This window comes from Rattus norvegicus, chromosome 4, assembly GCF_036323735.1.
Source record: "Rattus norvegicus strain BN/NHsdMcwi chromosome 4, GRCr8, whole genome shotgun sequence".
Lineage (NCBI taxonomy): Eukaryota > Metazoa > Chordata > Mammalia > Rodentia > Muridae > Rattus > Rattus norvegicus.
In genome coordinates, this window is record NC_086022.1 from 77,113,808 (window position 1) to 77,127,494 (window position 13,687).

Genomic DNA, 13,687 nt, shown 5'->3' on the forward strand with positions numbered 1-13,687 from the left:
GCCCTGCAAGGATTACTTGCATGAGCATGGGTTAGGAGTCATTTACTGAAGGCATGGGCGATTTAGCAATGGATACACTACTGGAGGAAATGATACTTCCTCTTCCAACAACAGTAACCACAAATAGATGGTCATGGAAGGGTAGGACCTCAAGAGCTTCATCCCCATCCATGTCAGAATGCTGAAGGGCTCAATTCTGCACAGATCTTATGCAGGTATCCACTCTGCTGTGTATCATGATAATAGCACATATATTAATAAGACAAAAAAACAGAGAACAAAAAGGAAACTTTATTGTTGAAGGAAAGGGGACAAGTGAAGGGAATGGATGAGGGAGGGTGGTGGGGAGAGTGACTATGAGTAAAGTACAATGATACATGTGTATGAAGGTGTCATAATAAAATCCACCATTTTGTATATGGGATAAAGAAAAGTCAGTGATAGCTAAAAAGAGCCAAAATGAGCCAAAATGACTGCTCAAGTATTACTCTTTAGCATGGCGTGTGTGTGTGTGTGTGTGTGTGTGTGTGTGTGTGTGTGTGTGTGTGTGTATGTGTTCATGTATATGTGTTTGCAAGTTATCCCAAAAAAGAGCATTTCACAGCTATGTCTTAAAATGACATGAGGAAAAGCAATGGAATCCAACCTCAAATATTGATAACTGTAATATACTTGATTTCTATGTAGTCCATTCATACTTCTAGCCAAGACGTCCTGAGTACCTTAATGTGAACTTCAAAGCAAAACAATTCATAAGACAAGAATCACCAAGTATAATGACATTTCAAATGAATTTATGCCTCCTGACTAATTGACTTACTTAACTATGCTAATGTATTCATGTCTCTCTGCTTTATAGTTCAACAGATAATGCTATAGAACTGAACACTCTGAGATTAAAGAAAAAATAAGCCTCTTTTCCATAAGAATCCAGATTATACATTTTTACATATCTACAAACATTTTGTTTCAGTGTCAAGTTTATTTCTTCTCATAAGACAGCCTCTTTTAATTAGACACTACAGCCTAAGGGAAAAGCTTCAACTCTTTCTGTTTAGACAGCACCAACTCGAAAGGGAAAAAGACAAGTTGTGCTTATCAACTCTCTCCTGCTGCAGTTTCCTAAACATGCTGAGAGAAAAGGCAGTTGCAGAGGCCTTTTGAACTCTGTTCAAAGAACCCATCTGAACTCTGTGCTTTCTGTCATTACCAGGTGGTGCTGGGGGCCAGCAGGGCTTCCTGGGCTGCATTCGCTCCTTGAGGATGAATGGAGTGACACTTGACTTAGAAGAAAGGGCAAAGGTCACATCTGGGTTCAAATCTGGATGCTCCGGCCATTGTACCAGCTATGGGGCTAACTGTGAAAATGGAGGCAAATGCATCGAAAAATATCATGGCTACTCCTGTGACTGCTCTAACACAGCCTATGATGGGACATTCTGCAACAAAGGTATGGCGGAGATGACTTCCAATGCAATCTTTATACATCTTTATAAGACTAAATCGTCTATCTAGTGCGTCTATGGATGCAAATGGTTGTGTTTGTTTCTAAGGGTAAGGTGAATGCCTCTCCCACCTTAAGAGAGATCATCTGATTATTCTTTACCTTTGTTGTTTACTAAAATAAGAGATCTGAACCTAGTACACAATTCTTCAGATCCCACACTGGCTAAAATATTAGACTGTAAAGAGTCTCACCATGTTGTAATGATGATTGACAAAGTACAGGAACTCTAAGGGAACTCAGGCTTAACCATCCCATATTAGCATCAATGGTCAAATGCAGCCCATTGATATTTGTGTGCCCTGGCCCCCACCAGTTCCTAAAGCTTGAGATTGTCTCTGCTCAGATTGTTAATACCATTATCATTATTACTCTTACTCAAAACACTTTTATAAGTGGTTCTCAACCTACAAAGATACTGAAATATCTTTGTATCTAGGTCAACCTAGAGTATCTTTTATTACAGTATTAGTCTAGTTTTAATGAACCCTTGAGTCTGTAGTAAATTCCACATGGACAATAAAAAATACAAGAAAGCAATGCATATACAGGTGTTGTGGTTTCAATAGCAATGGCTCCATAGACTCATGTTTGAATACTTGGCCACAGGAAGTGGCACAATTAGGAGGTGTGGCCTTGACAAAGGAAGTATGGCATTGTTGAAAGAAATGTATCACTGTGAGGGTGGGCTTTGAGGTCACATATTCTCAAGCTAGGCCTCATGTGGCAGTCTCCTGCTGCCTGTGGATCCAGATGTAGAACTCTCAGCTCCTTCCCAAGCACCATGTCTACCTGAATACTGCCATGCTTTGCATCATAATATAATGGATTAAACCTTTGAAACTGTAAGCTACCCCCAATTAAATGTTTTCTTTATAAGGATGGCTGTGGTCATGGTTTTACTTCATAGCAATAAAATCCCTAAGACAACATGTTTTCACTGGGATATATACTCTGTGATCACATGTGACTGAAAGAAATTCACTCCACTGGTGAAGCCTAATTTCCCCTATGTAAGCAGGAAGAGTACAAAGCTGGCACTTCTCCTAAGCCATGAAACCTTGTGAATCACTCTTCTCTTTCTAAATGAATGTATAGCATTTGGGGAAAGTTTGCTGTAAGCTGTTTCTCGTGTCTCTGTCTAAGAAGCTTTACATAAGTCCTCATTCATATTTTCAGGAATACATGGAGGGCTGTTTATGCTGGCATTATTCACATAAGATACCACACACAGAAGGAATTGTTCCACAATGTTTGCCTGTACATTCAGGCTGCTGTCTGGCAGGCCTAGAATATGAGCATACAAATTAGATCAGACAGGATTTGAAGAATGAGCATGAGACAAGAACAAAGGTAAAAAGGAATACCATTGCTGAAAAATACCAAGACACATTAACAGGGCCATTACATTGCATTTTTTCTGCTCAGAACAACATGCTTCTGTGATTTTCCTGTGGCATACAATAGAATGGGCTTGCAGAACACATCAATTTTGTACTTGTAGAAATGACAGTCTTGCAATTACCATTCATTGTGCTTGATGTTAATTTAATGCAGTCCATTCCTTTGCCAACGTAATGTCTGAATGCAATCAAGTAAGTGCTAATGCCTGAGACATTGCACTGTGTAAGTAACAATTTAAAGCAAATCATGTTCCCCTTTTTACTGGAGAGTTAAGTTAAACACAGCAGTTCACAGAAAACCTCTGGGGGTTAATAGGCAATGTTCATGCGGGGGCATCTCCTTTTACCTTTATCCAGCATCAGAAATAAAGGTAAATGAAGGCTATATATTTCCTTTGATGTTGTCTCAAAGAGTTTGTACAAAAAGACATCTAAATATTCTCCTAGTTGCCACTTACAATGAATTTGCATTTGGCTCAATAGTTTTAACAAAAAGTAAATTTTAATTGAAAACTGTTAAGTATATTTGAAAACCATTTGTGAGCATCCATCTGGGAGACAAGTTCCTCCTTGTCTTGGTTAAGGTGACAGTAATACTAGTTCAGACATAAGAAGCAGCCACACCAATTTATGTACTCAGCAAGCTTCATATAGTGTCCATGATAGTATCTTCTTGCTGAACCTCCATTCTAGCTCTCCTTTTGTCTTCTCAGAACTCACCCTTGTAGCCTCATACCTGTACAGCAGTTCCTATGTCCACCCTCCCACTGGTACTACAACCAAACACATTAGCAAAAGAATAGGTTCAATTAAGGCTTTTCTGAGGTAATTCTTCCATGGTCTAGATGTAGAATATGCCCAGAATTTTCTAAGTGAATGAAGCTTATCCACCATCCATTCCACCACACACAACCCAGATACATGGTTCTGTTTCAAAAATGCACAGGTAGGGACTAAAGAAGACAGCTCAGTGGTTAAGAGCACTTGCTGCTCCTGCAAAAAAAAAAAAAAAAAAAAAAAAAAAACCTCCCCACAATCCCAGATCCAGGTGTTTCAGTGCCCTCTTCTGGCCTCTGTAAGAACCTGCCTTCCTGTGCACATACCTACACAGAAACATATAAATGAGTAAATGACAAAAAATAAACCTTTTTGAGCACACACAGAGTAAAGAAAACAGCATACATAACAAAATATAACTGTCGGGATATTTGTTTTGTTTTTCAGAAAGGGGGGACAAGAGTGGGCCTTTTAAAACTTGTTTTTGCTTACCTATATTTCATATTCTTCACCCAATGATAAGTTATTTGTGATTTCATTACTTTTCTTCTTCGTGGGAAAAGAAGTAGAAGGAAGAACTCTTAGAGGGAATATTTAAGAAGTAGCTGCGTCTGATGAGAAAATGTCTACTGATTAACTAGAAATTATTGTATAATCTAGTCATGTTATCTGGAATGAATGAGTTTCATGTCGAGTGAAAATTGATGATAATTAAGTTACTCTTGAAAATCCATCTCTCAATGCATTTAAAACAGCCTGCTGTTCGATGAACATCCAAAGAATTATATTTCAGTTCTCTCCAGCATTTTTGCATCTTAACAGGGGACACTCTGGAAACAGATATCACTAGACCACACAGCCCATCACATCATCTACCTTCAGAATACTATGGCTTTCCCATCATCTCAAATTATTCACCAGCCAGCATCCATTTAACTCAGACGAGACAGGTTCATTACACAGAAAAACTCTCTGAGAACCCATTGACTGAGGCCTAGATACTCCCAGAATCAGAGGTTATCCCAGTCTTCAAAGCAAATATATCTGTGAGTGTGATATCCTCAACCTTCATTAGGAACCAAATGGATAGTTACTTCACTGTGGCAAAGATGAGTTTATTTTTCTAATTGAGTCTATTCTTTCTTGGACAATCAAACCTCCAATACATAAATATATTATGATTACCAAAGCCATTCTTAACAGCCATCATAAGTATGCCACATAGTTTGAAGTATATAATCTCTGTCTCCTATGTGACTTTATAGAAAATGAAAAGTAATAGATTTTTGAAGTTTAATGGGAGCCCCAAATTCATCTTCACCTGGAATCTCAGAGTTTTTATCCCCAGTTAGCAGTCACAGTTCAGGGTTAATGTAACTGAATTAGGGAAAAGTCTAAATTCTAAATGATAGCCCTTGTAAGAAGAAGGGAAGACTTGGAGACATACTGCTAGATAGATAAAAGAGCTGGAGATTGAAGTGATGGCCCCACAAGACTAGGGCTTCCTGCAGCCACCAGAGTCTGGAAGAGGCAAGAAAGAACTCTTCTCTAAAGTCTTGGAAAATATGTGTCTTAATTATTTAACTAACAGTTAAAGAATGTTAGTAGTCCATGTGCACTGCTATACTGAAACATCCCAAACTGGACGATTTTAAGAAAAGAAAGGAAGTTATTTGATTCATTGTTTAGAAGCTAGAATGTCCGAGATCAAATGACCCACATCTGGTGAGCTCCTTCATGATGTAATAGCCTCAGTAGGAAGAAAAATAGAAAAATGTGTGCAAAAAAGTATAGAGGAAGCCAAATTCATACATTCATCAAAATCCTATCTCAAGATAACTAACTCATTTCCACCATCACTGCATTAATCCATTCAGGAAGGCAGAGCCCTGGAGACATAGTCACCTCCCCCATCCTATTTGTCAGTATATTTACAGTGAAGATTGAGTTCCCAAAGACACAATCAAAACATAGTAAACCCCTAATGTGCCTGGAAGCTTTGCTTATATCATTGAGTCTGACCATTGTGACATTCTCAGAACATTTCAATGACTTATTCAAAGTCAAAACATTGTGCAGTGCAGAGTCCTGTATCCCTCTGACAGCAAAAAGAAAAAGAAAAAAAAAACCACTTCCTAATGATCCCTTTGCTTACCCAAGTTCAGCAAACCATTGGCATGGGATTGGGGGAGGGATTTTTAAACCATTTTCCAACCTTAGAAACTCCTATTTTAGTCTTAAGCTTTCCCTTGTTTGTTGCTTAGATAGGGTCAAACCTGAAGGCTCACAGGCATGAGACAGCTGAGTGATGGGTGGGCAGCTCAATCATCAGTGTTACCGTTGTTTTTGACGATACAGATGTGCATCCTCTGCTCTGTGGATAAGCACATCTCCTCTCCTTCTTGAGTTCTATGACATTGACGAAGATTTTATGATCTGTATTATTAATGGCCAGTTCAACTCTCTACTTAGAAAACGGATGATGGTATTAGGTCTGGCTTTGAATCCAATGTCCTTTCTTATCCATATGCTATAACCTTGAATAACTTGAATACAACTGAGCCTCATCTTCAAGAACACATGATATCTACTTCCTAAGGCCACTGTGACCATAATGATGACATTGTTATTCTGGATTTACTTATAAACAGAGAATCTAACACACTTAGTTCAATGGCAAATGCTATTTTGTATTCTCAGTACTTCATGCCTTCTTATTTATATTCCTTTTATTTTTACCTTAAAGCATACCATCTCCTAAGGCTTCTCTAGAATATTTTGCAGTCATGTATATATTTGGCATCTTTACACTGGCAGTAGAACACTAAATTGTTACTTTGGAACTTCAGGAACAATTGGAGTGTCATAAAATGACTCCTCCAATTAATAGAGCAGTTCCAATATTAGACCAGTTAATAGTATTCTGAAGGTGGAATGGAGTCTCCATATCCGAAGCACTGAAGGATTAAGATCCTGGAAGTTGAACCTAAAGACACTACCCACCACATCCTACAAAATCATCTATTAGCACAATTCTTGGTGTAAAGTGTGCACTTACCCCTTTGCCAAAACCAAACTGAGTTACCATAGAAGTTCCTACTTCCTTCCTTTCTGATGGAAACTTTAGCCTCAAATCCAGGTTTGACTTCTAACACATAACACAGGCTTACCCTCTTTTGGGGTGGGAGAAGGTAGACAGGTCAACAGCAATTTCAAAACTACACAGTCATCTTCTCCACCACCTAAGGTATGGAACTCAGAGGCCACAGTAAATTTGGTTGACTGAATTATACTGTAAATAGAGTTGAATAAAAACCAAATAAAGAAAGCCAATTAACATAAAATATTTTTAAACAAGTGGACCAGGTAGAGAAGAAAGAAAGATTTGGCCTCTGTGTTTATGTTGTATGAACACAGCTAAGTTCTTGATAGCAATGAGTATTTTCACAGGTCTGCCTGTGTAGTCTTAAGAATCCCAGATGGGAGATGGATGAAGAAAAGAAGGGCAGGCTGACAGGAACTGGATGTAGGTCTCTCCTGAGGGACACAGCCGGAATACAGCAAATAGATAGGCGAATGCCAGCAGCAACCCACTGAACTGAGAATGGGACCCCCGTTGAAGGAATCAGAGATAGGACTGAAAGAGCTTAAAGGGGCTTGACACCCCATATGACCAACAATGCCAACTAACCAGAGCTTCCAGGGACTAAGCCACTACCCAAAGACTATACATGGACTGACCCTGGGCTCCAACCTCATAGGTAGCAATGAATAGCCTAGTAAGTGCACCAGTGGAAGGAGAAGCCCTTGGTCCCGCCAAGACTGAACCCCCAGTGAATGTGATTTTTGGGAGGAGGGTGGTAATGGGGGGAGGATGGGGAGGGGAAGCCCATATAGAAGGGGAGGGTGAGGGGTTAGGGGGATGTTGGGAAACTGGGAAAGGAAATAACAATTGAAATGAAAATAAGAAATACCCAATTTAATAAAGATGGAGAAACAAAGAAATGTATGTAATAAAAAAATAGTAAAAAAATGTAATTTTCAAAAAAAAAAAAAGAATCCCAGATGGGAAAATAGTGTTCCACAAAACAAACACAGTCTTCCGCCAGGGAAGTGGAATAGTCCTCCATCAGAAAGAAGAGAGTGGCATGGGTGTCTTTTTCATTTGATAGATCTGGGAAAAAAACAAATATAAAGAGTTGAATTTCTTTCTTTTGTTCCCTTTAGTGTTATTTAAGAAGGAAAAAAATACCCTTCTCTTAATATATTTCTTTTTTAATTATTTTTATTAATTGTATTTTTATTTACATTTTAAATGTTATCCCAGTTTCCCCTTCAAAAACCCGCTATCCCTCCCCACCCCAGCCCACCCCCACTTCTATGAGGCTACTCCCTCACCCACCCACCCACTCCCTCCCACCTCCCTGCCCTGGCATTCCCCTACACTGGGGCATAGAGCCTTGACAGGACCAAGGGCCTCTCCTCCCATGGATGCCCAACAAGCCCATCCTCTGCTACATATGTGGATGGAGCCTAATATATTTCTTAAATCTACAGACCTTAGGTAGTAATTTATAAGCCTCATGGGAACACAGAAAAATAATCTGCTCTTAAAAGCTTAGAATGATTTTTAAAAAGGAAGTGAGTGAAAAGAGTAAGGAGATAAAAAACAAGGATGTGTGGACAGGAGTCCACACGTGCTGATGAACAAGAAAGGAAGAAGGAAAGGAGGAAGAAAGGATAGACTGACAGAGAGAAGGAGGGAAGGAGGGAGGGAGGAAAGGAGGGGCAGAGGAAAGAAGGAAACAAGCAAACAAACTTTTGACCAGTTTCCAAATTCTAGAAGCTTCTGAGACTGCTGAATAGTTTAAGTGACTTTCTTCCAGAACTGTATGGTGGTAAAAGAGCATTTACTCTCCCCCTGGGTTCTCCTTGGGAATCTGGGTAGGAAAACCTGGCCAATTAACATTCTCAGAGGAAGGGATTTAAAACAGCATTGGGTAAAAGCAGTCGTTTTAAAACTGTAGAAACCAAGCAGAGGACAAAGCTTTTGGACTTTTGCTTTGATAATGGGATAAATCACATTTTTTTTTCAAGTTTGTGCTGTTTGCTAATCCCCACCAGGTTTGGGATACAACTGATTTCTCCTATGTTTTGTGTGTATGTTGAGTGTTTTTTCTTTCACTTTCTTCAGCAATGATTAGAACACTAAATTCTGTGAAGTTTAAAATAACAACACTCTGTCTTTTTTTCATGGTTCATCCCCATGGTTTCTCTATGTATTTCTTTTGTCCACTAGTCTACAGTGACCCATAAGTTGCACTAAGGGCTTCCCTTTTAAATTAATCGAGCTTAGAGCTCCCTGCAAGCAAGCCCATTCAGCAGTCCCCATATCCCTGAGTACTTCATCATGTCTGTGGGTTGTGAAGCCTTCGTATTCCTGAGCACTTTGCCCACTCCACTGTCCTGTAAGTGCTTCATTTCCAACAGGCAGCCCTGGCCTCAGCAATCAGGTTCACTCTTGTCATCCCTTGGCTAAAAGAAATCTACTTTCTTGATGGATCCAAGGGTCCATCAAGGATCCATTGAGGTTCTGAGTAAGTCTAAGGGTCATTGAAGGGATTTTTCTAAAGTTTGTGATTTTGTTATCTCTTTTTACAGATCAATCGAGTCTTTGAAATAATTTATGCAGTGGCCTCTATTGATTTTAATTGTGGATTTTAGATTAATGAGCATTTTGCTTTTCCTTCCCTCCCAATCATAACCAAACACTGACAGAACAGAAATTATTAAACTCAACTGTGCATTTATGTATATGGGTATTTCGCCTGCATGTATGTCTGGTCAACATGTGTATGCAGTGTCTGCAGAGGTTTGAAGAGGCATTGAATTCCCTAAAATTAGATTGACAGATGATCATAAGCAGCCGTGTAAGTGCTGGAACTGGAATATGGTTCCTATGGAAGAGCACCCAGAGTGCTTCATCACTGAGTCATCTCTCCTGCCCAAGACTTGACATTTTTTTAATTAACTTGAGTATTTCTTATTGACATTTCAAGTGTTATTCCTTTCCCGGTTTCCGGGCAAACATCCCCCTAATCCCTCCCCCTCCCCTTCTTTATGGATGTTCCCCCCCATCCTCCCCCCATTGCCACCCTCCCCCCAACAATCTAGTTCACTGGAGGTTCAGTCTTAGCGGGACCCAGGGCTTCCCCTTCCACTGGTGCTCTTACTAGGATATTCATTGCTACCTATGAGGTCAGAGTCCAGGGTCAGTCCATGTATAGTCCTTAGGTAGTGGCTTAGTCCCTGGAAGCTCTGGTTGCTTGGCATTGTTGTTCATAAGGGGTCTCGAGCCCCTTCGAGCTCTTCCAGTTCTTTCTCTGATTCCTTCAACGGGGGTCCTATTCTCAGTTCAGTGGTTTGCTGCTGGCATTCGCCTCTGTATTTGCTGTATTCTGGCTGTGTCTCTCAGGAGCGATCTACATCCGGCTCCTGTTGTCTGCACTTCTTTGCTTCATCCATCTTGTCTAATTGGATGACTGTATATATATATATGGGCCACATGTGGGGCAGGCTCTGAATGGGTGTTCCTTCTGTGTCTGTTTTAATCTTTGCCTCTCTATTGCCTGCCAAGGGTATTCTTGTTCCCCTTTTAAAGAAGGAGTGAAGCATTCACATTTTGATCATCCGTCTTGAGTTTCATTTGTTGTAGGCATCTAGGGTAATTCAAGCATTTGGGCTAATAGCCACTTATCAATGAGTGCATACCATGTGTGTTTTTCTGTGATTGGGTTACCTCACTCAGGATATTTTCCAGTTCCAACCATTTGCCTACGAATTTCATAAACTCGTTGTTTTTGATAGCTGAGTAATATTCCATTGTGTAGATGTACCACATTTGCTGTATCCATTCCTCTGTTGAAGGGCATCTGGGTTCTTTCCAGCTTCTGGCTATTATAAATAAGGCTGCTATGAACATAGTGGAGCACGTGTCTTTTTTATATGTTGGGGCATGTTTTGGGTATATGCCCAAGAGAGGTATAGCTGGATCCTCAGGCAGTTCAATGTCCAATTTTCTGAGGAACCTCCAGACTGATTTCCAGAATGGTTGTACCAAAGACTTGACATTTTTTTTTAATTTTTCTTTTTTTTTTATTAACTTGAGTATTTCTTATATACATTTCAAGTGTTATTCCCTTTCCCGGTTTCCGGACAAACATCACCCTCCCCCCTCCCCTTCCTTATGGGTGTTCCCCTCCCAAACCTCCCCCCATTGCCACCCTCCCCACATAGTCTAGTTCACTGGGGGTTCAGTCTTAGCAGGACCCAGGGCTTCCCCTTCCACTGGTGCTCTTACTAGGATATTCATTGCTACCTATGGGGACAGAGTCCAGGGTCAGTCCATGTATAGTCTTTAGGTAGTGGCTTAGTCCCTGGAAGCTCTGGTTGCTTGACATTGTTGTACTTTTGGGGTCTCGAGCACCTTCAAGCTCTTCCAGTTCTTTCTCTGATTCCTTCAACGGGGGACCTATTCTCAGTTCAGTGGTTTGCTGCTGGCATTCGCCTCTGTATTTGCTGTATTCTGGCTGTGTCTCTCAGGAGCGATCTACATCCGGCTCCTGTCGGTCTGCACTTCTTTGCTTCATCCATCTTGTCTAATTGGGTGGCTGTATATGTATGGGCCACCTGTGGGGCAGGCTCTGAATGGGTGTTCCTTCAGTCTCTGTTTTAATCTTTGCCTCTCCCTTCCCTGCCAAGGGTATTCTTTTTCCTCATTTAAAGAAGGAGTGAAGCATTCACATTTTGATCATCCGTCTTGAGTTTCATTTGTTCTAGGGATCTAGGGTAATTCAAGCATTTGGGCTAATAGCCACTTATCAATGAGTGCATACCATGTATGTCTTTCTGTGAGTGGGTTAGCTCACTCAGGATGATATTTTCCAGTTCCAACCATTTGCCTACGAATTTCATAAACTCGTTGTTTTTGATAGCTGAGTAATATTCCATTGTGTAGATGTACCACATTTTCTGTATCCATTCCTCTGTTGAAGGGCATCTGGGTTCTTTCCAGTTTCTGGCTATTATAAATAAGGCTGCGATGAACATAGTGGAGCACGTGTCTCTTTTATATGTTGAGGCATCTTTTGGGTATATGCCCAAGAGAGGTATAGCTGGATCCTCAGGCAGTTCAATGTCCAATTTTCTGAGGAACCTCCAGACTGATTTCCAGAATGGTTTTACCAGTCTGCAATCCCACCAACAATGGAGGAGTGTTCCTCTTTCTCCACATCCTCGCCAGCATCTGCTGTCACCTGAGTTTTTGATCTTAGCCATTCTCACTGGTGTGAGGTGAAATCTCAGGGTTGTTTTGATTTGCATTTCCCTTATGACTAAAGATGTTGAACATTTCTTTAGGTGTTTCTCAGCCATTCGGCATTCCTCAGCTGTGAATTCTTTGTTTAGCTCTGAACCCCATTTTTTAATAGGGTTATTTGTTTCCCTGCGGTCTAACTTCTTGAGTTCTTTGTATATTTTGGATATAAGGCCTCTATCTGTTGTAGGATTGGTAAAGATCTTTTCCCAATCTGTTGGTTGCCGTTTTGTCCTAACCACAGTGTCCTTTGCCTTACAGAAGCTTTGCAGTTTTATGAGATCCCATTTGTCGATTCTTGATCTTAGAGCATAAGCCATTGATGTTTTGTTCAGGAAATTTTTTCCAGTGCCCATGTGTTCCAGATGCTTCCCTAGTTTTTCTTCTATTAGTTTGAGTGTGTCTGGTTTGATGTGGAGGTCCTTGATCCACTTGGACTTAAGCTTTGTACAGGGTGATAAGCATGGATCGATCTGCATTCTTCTACATGTTGCCCTCCAGTTGAACCAGCACCATTTGCTGAAAATGCTATCTTTTTTCCATTGGATGGTTTTGGCTCCTTTGTCAAAAATCAAGTGACCATAGGTGTGTGGGTTCATTTCTGGGTCTTCAATTCTATTCCATTGGTCTATCTGTCTGTCTCTGTACCAATACCATGCAGTTTTTATCACTATTGCTCTGTAATACTGCTTGAGTTCAGGGATAGTGATTCCCCCTGAAGTCCTCTTATTGTTGAGGATAGCTTTAGCTATCCTGGGTTTTTTGTTATTCCAGATGAATTTGCAAATTGTTCTGTCTAACTCTTTGAAGAATTGGAGTGGTATTTTGATGGGGATTGCATTGAATCTGTAGATTGCTTTTGGTAAAATGGCCATTTTTACTATATTAATCCTGCCAATCCATGAGCATGGGAGATCTTTCCATCTTCTGAGGTCTTCTTCAATTTCTTTCCTCAGTGTCTTGAAGTTCTTATTGTACAGATCTTTTACTTGCTTGGTTAAAGTCACACCGAGGTACTTTATATTATTTGGGTCTATTATGAAGGGTGTCGTTTCCCTAATTTCTTTCTCGGCTTGTTTCTCTTTTGTATAGAGGAAGGCAACTGATTTATTTGAGTTAATTTTATACCCAGCCACTTTGCTGAAGTTGTTTATCAGCTTTAGTAGTTCTCTGGTGGAACTTTTGGGATCACTTAAATATACTATCATGTCATCTGCAAATAGTGATATTTTGACCTCTTCTTTTCCGATCTGTATCCCCTTGATCTCCTTTTGTTGTCTGATTGCTCTGGCTAGAACTTCAAGAACTATATTGAATAAGTAGGGAGAGAGTGGGCAGCCTTGTCTAGTCCCTGATTTTAGTGGGATTGCTTCAAGTTTCTCTCCATTTAGTTTAATGTTAGCAACTGGTTTGCTGTATATGGCTTTTACTATGTTTAGGTATGGGCCTTGAATTCCTATTCTTTCCAGGACTTTTATCATGAAGGGGTGTTGAATTTTGTCAAATGCTTTCTCAGCATCTAATGAAATGATCATGTGGTTCTGTTCTTTCAGTTTGTTTATATGATGGATCACGTTGATGGTTTTCCGTATATTAAACCATCCCTGCATGCCTGGGATGAAGCCTACT

At 40.2% G+C, this 13,687-nt stretch overlaps 1 protein-coding gene across 3 annotated transcripts in view; it reads left to right on the top strand.

The window, feature by feature from the left end:
• Positions 1–13,687, top strand: part of Cntnap2 (contactin associated protein 2) — a 2,256,901-nt gene that overhangs the window by 2,004,450 nt on the left and 238,764 nt on the right. For all 3 annotated transcript variants that reach the window (NM_001427648.1, XM_039109027.2, XM_039109028.2), the window contains one exon: positions 1,214–1,450. In NM_001427648.1, the coding sequence (NP_001414577.1) occupies positions 1,214–1,450 (237 nt within the window). The remainder of the gene's footprint in view (positions 1–1,213; positions 1,451–13,687) is intronic.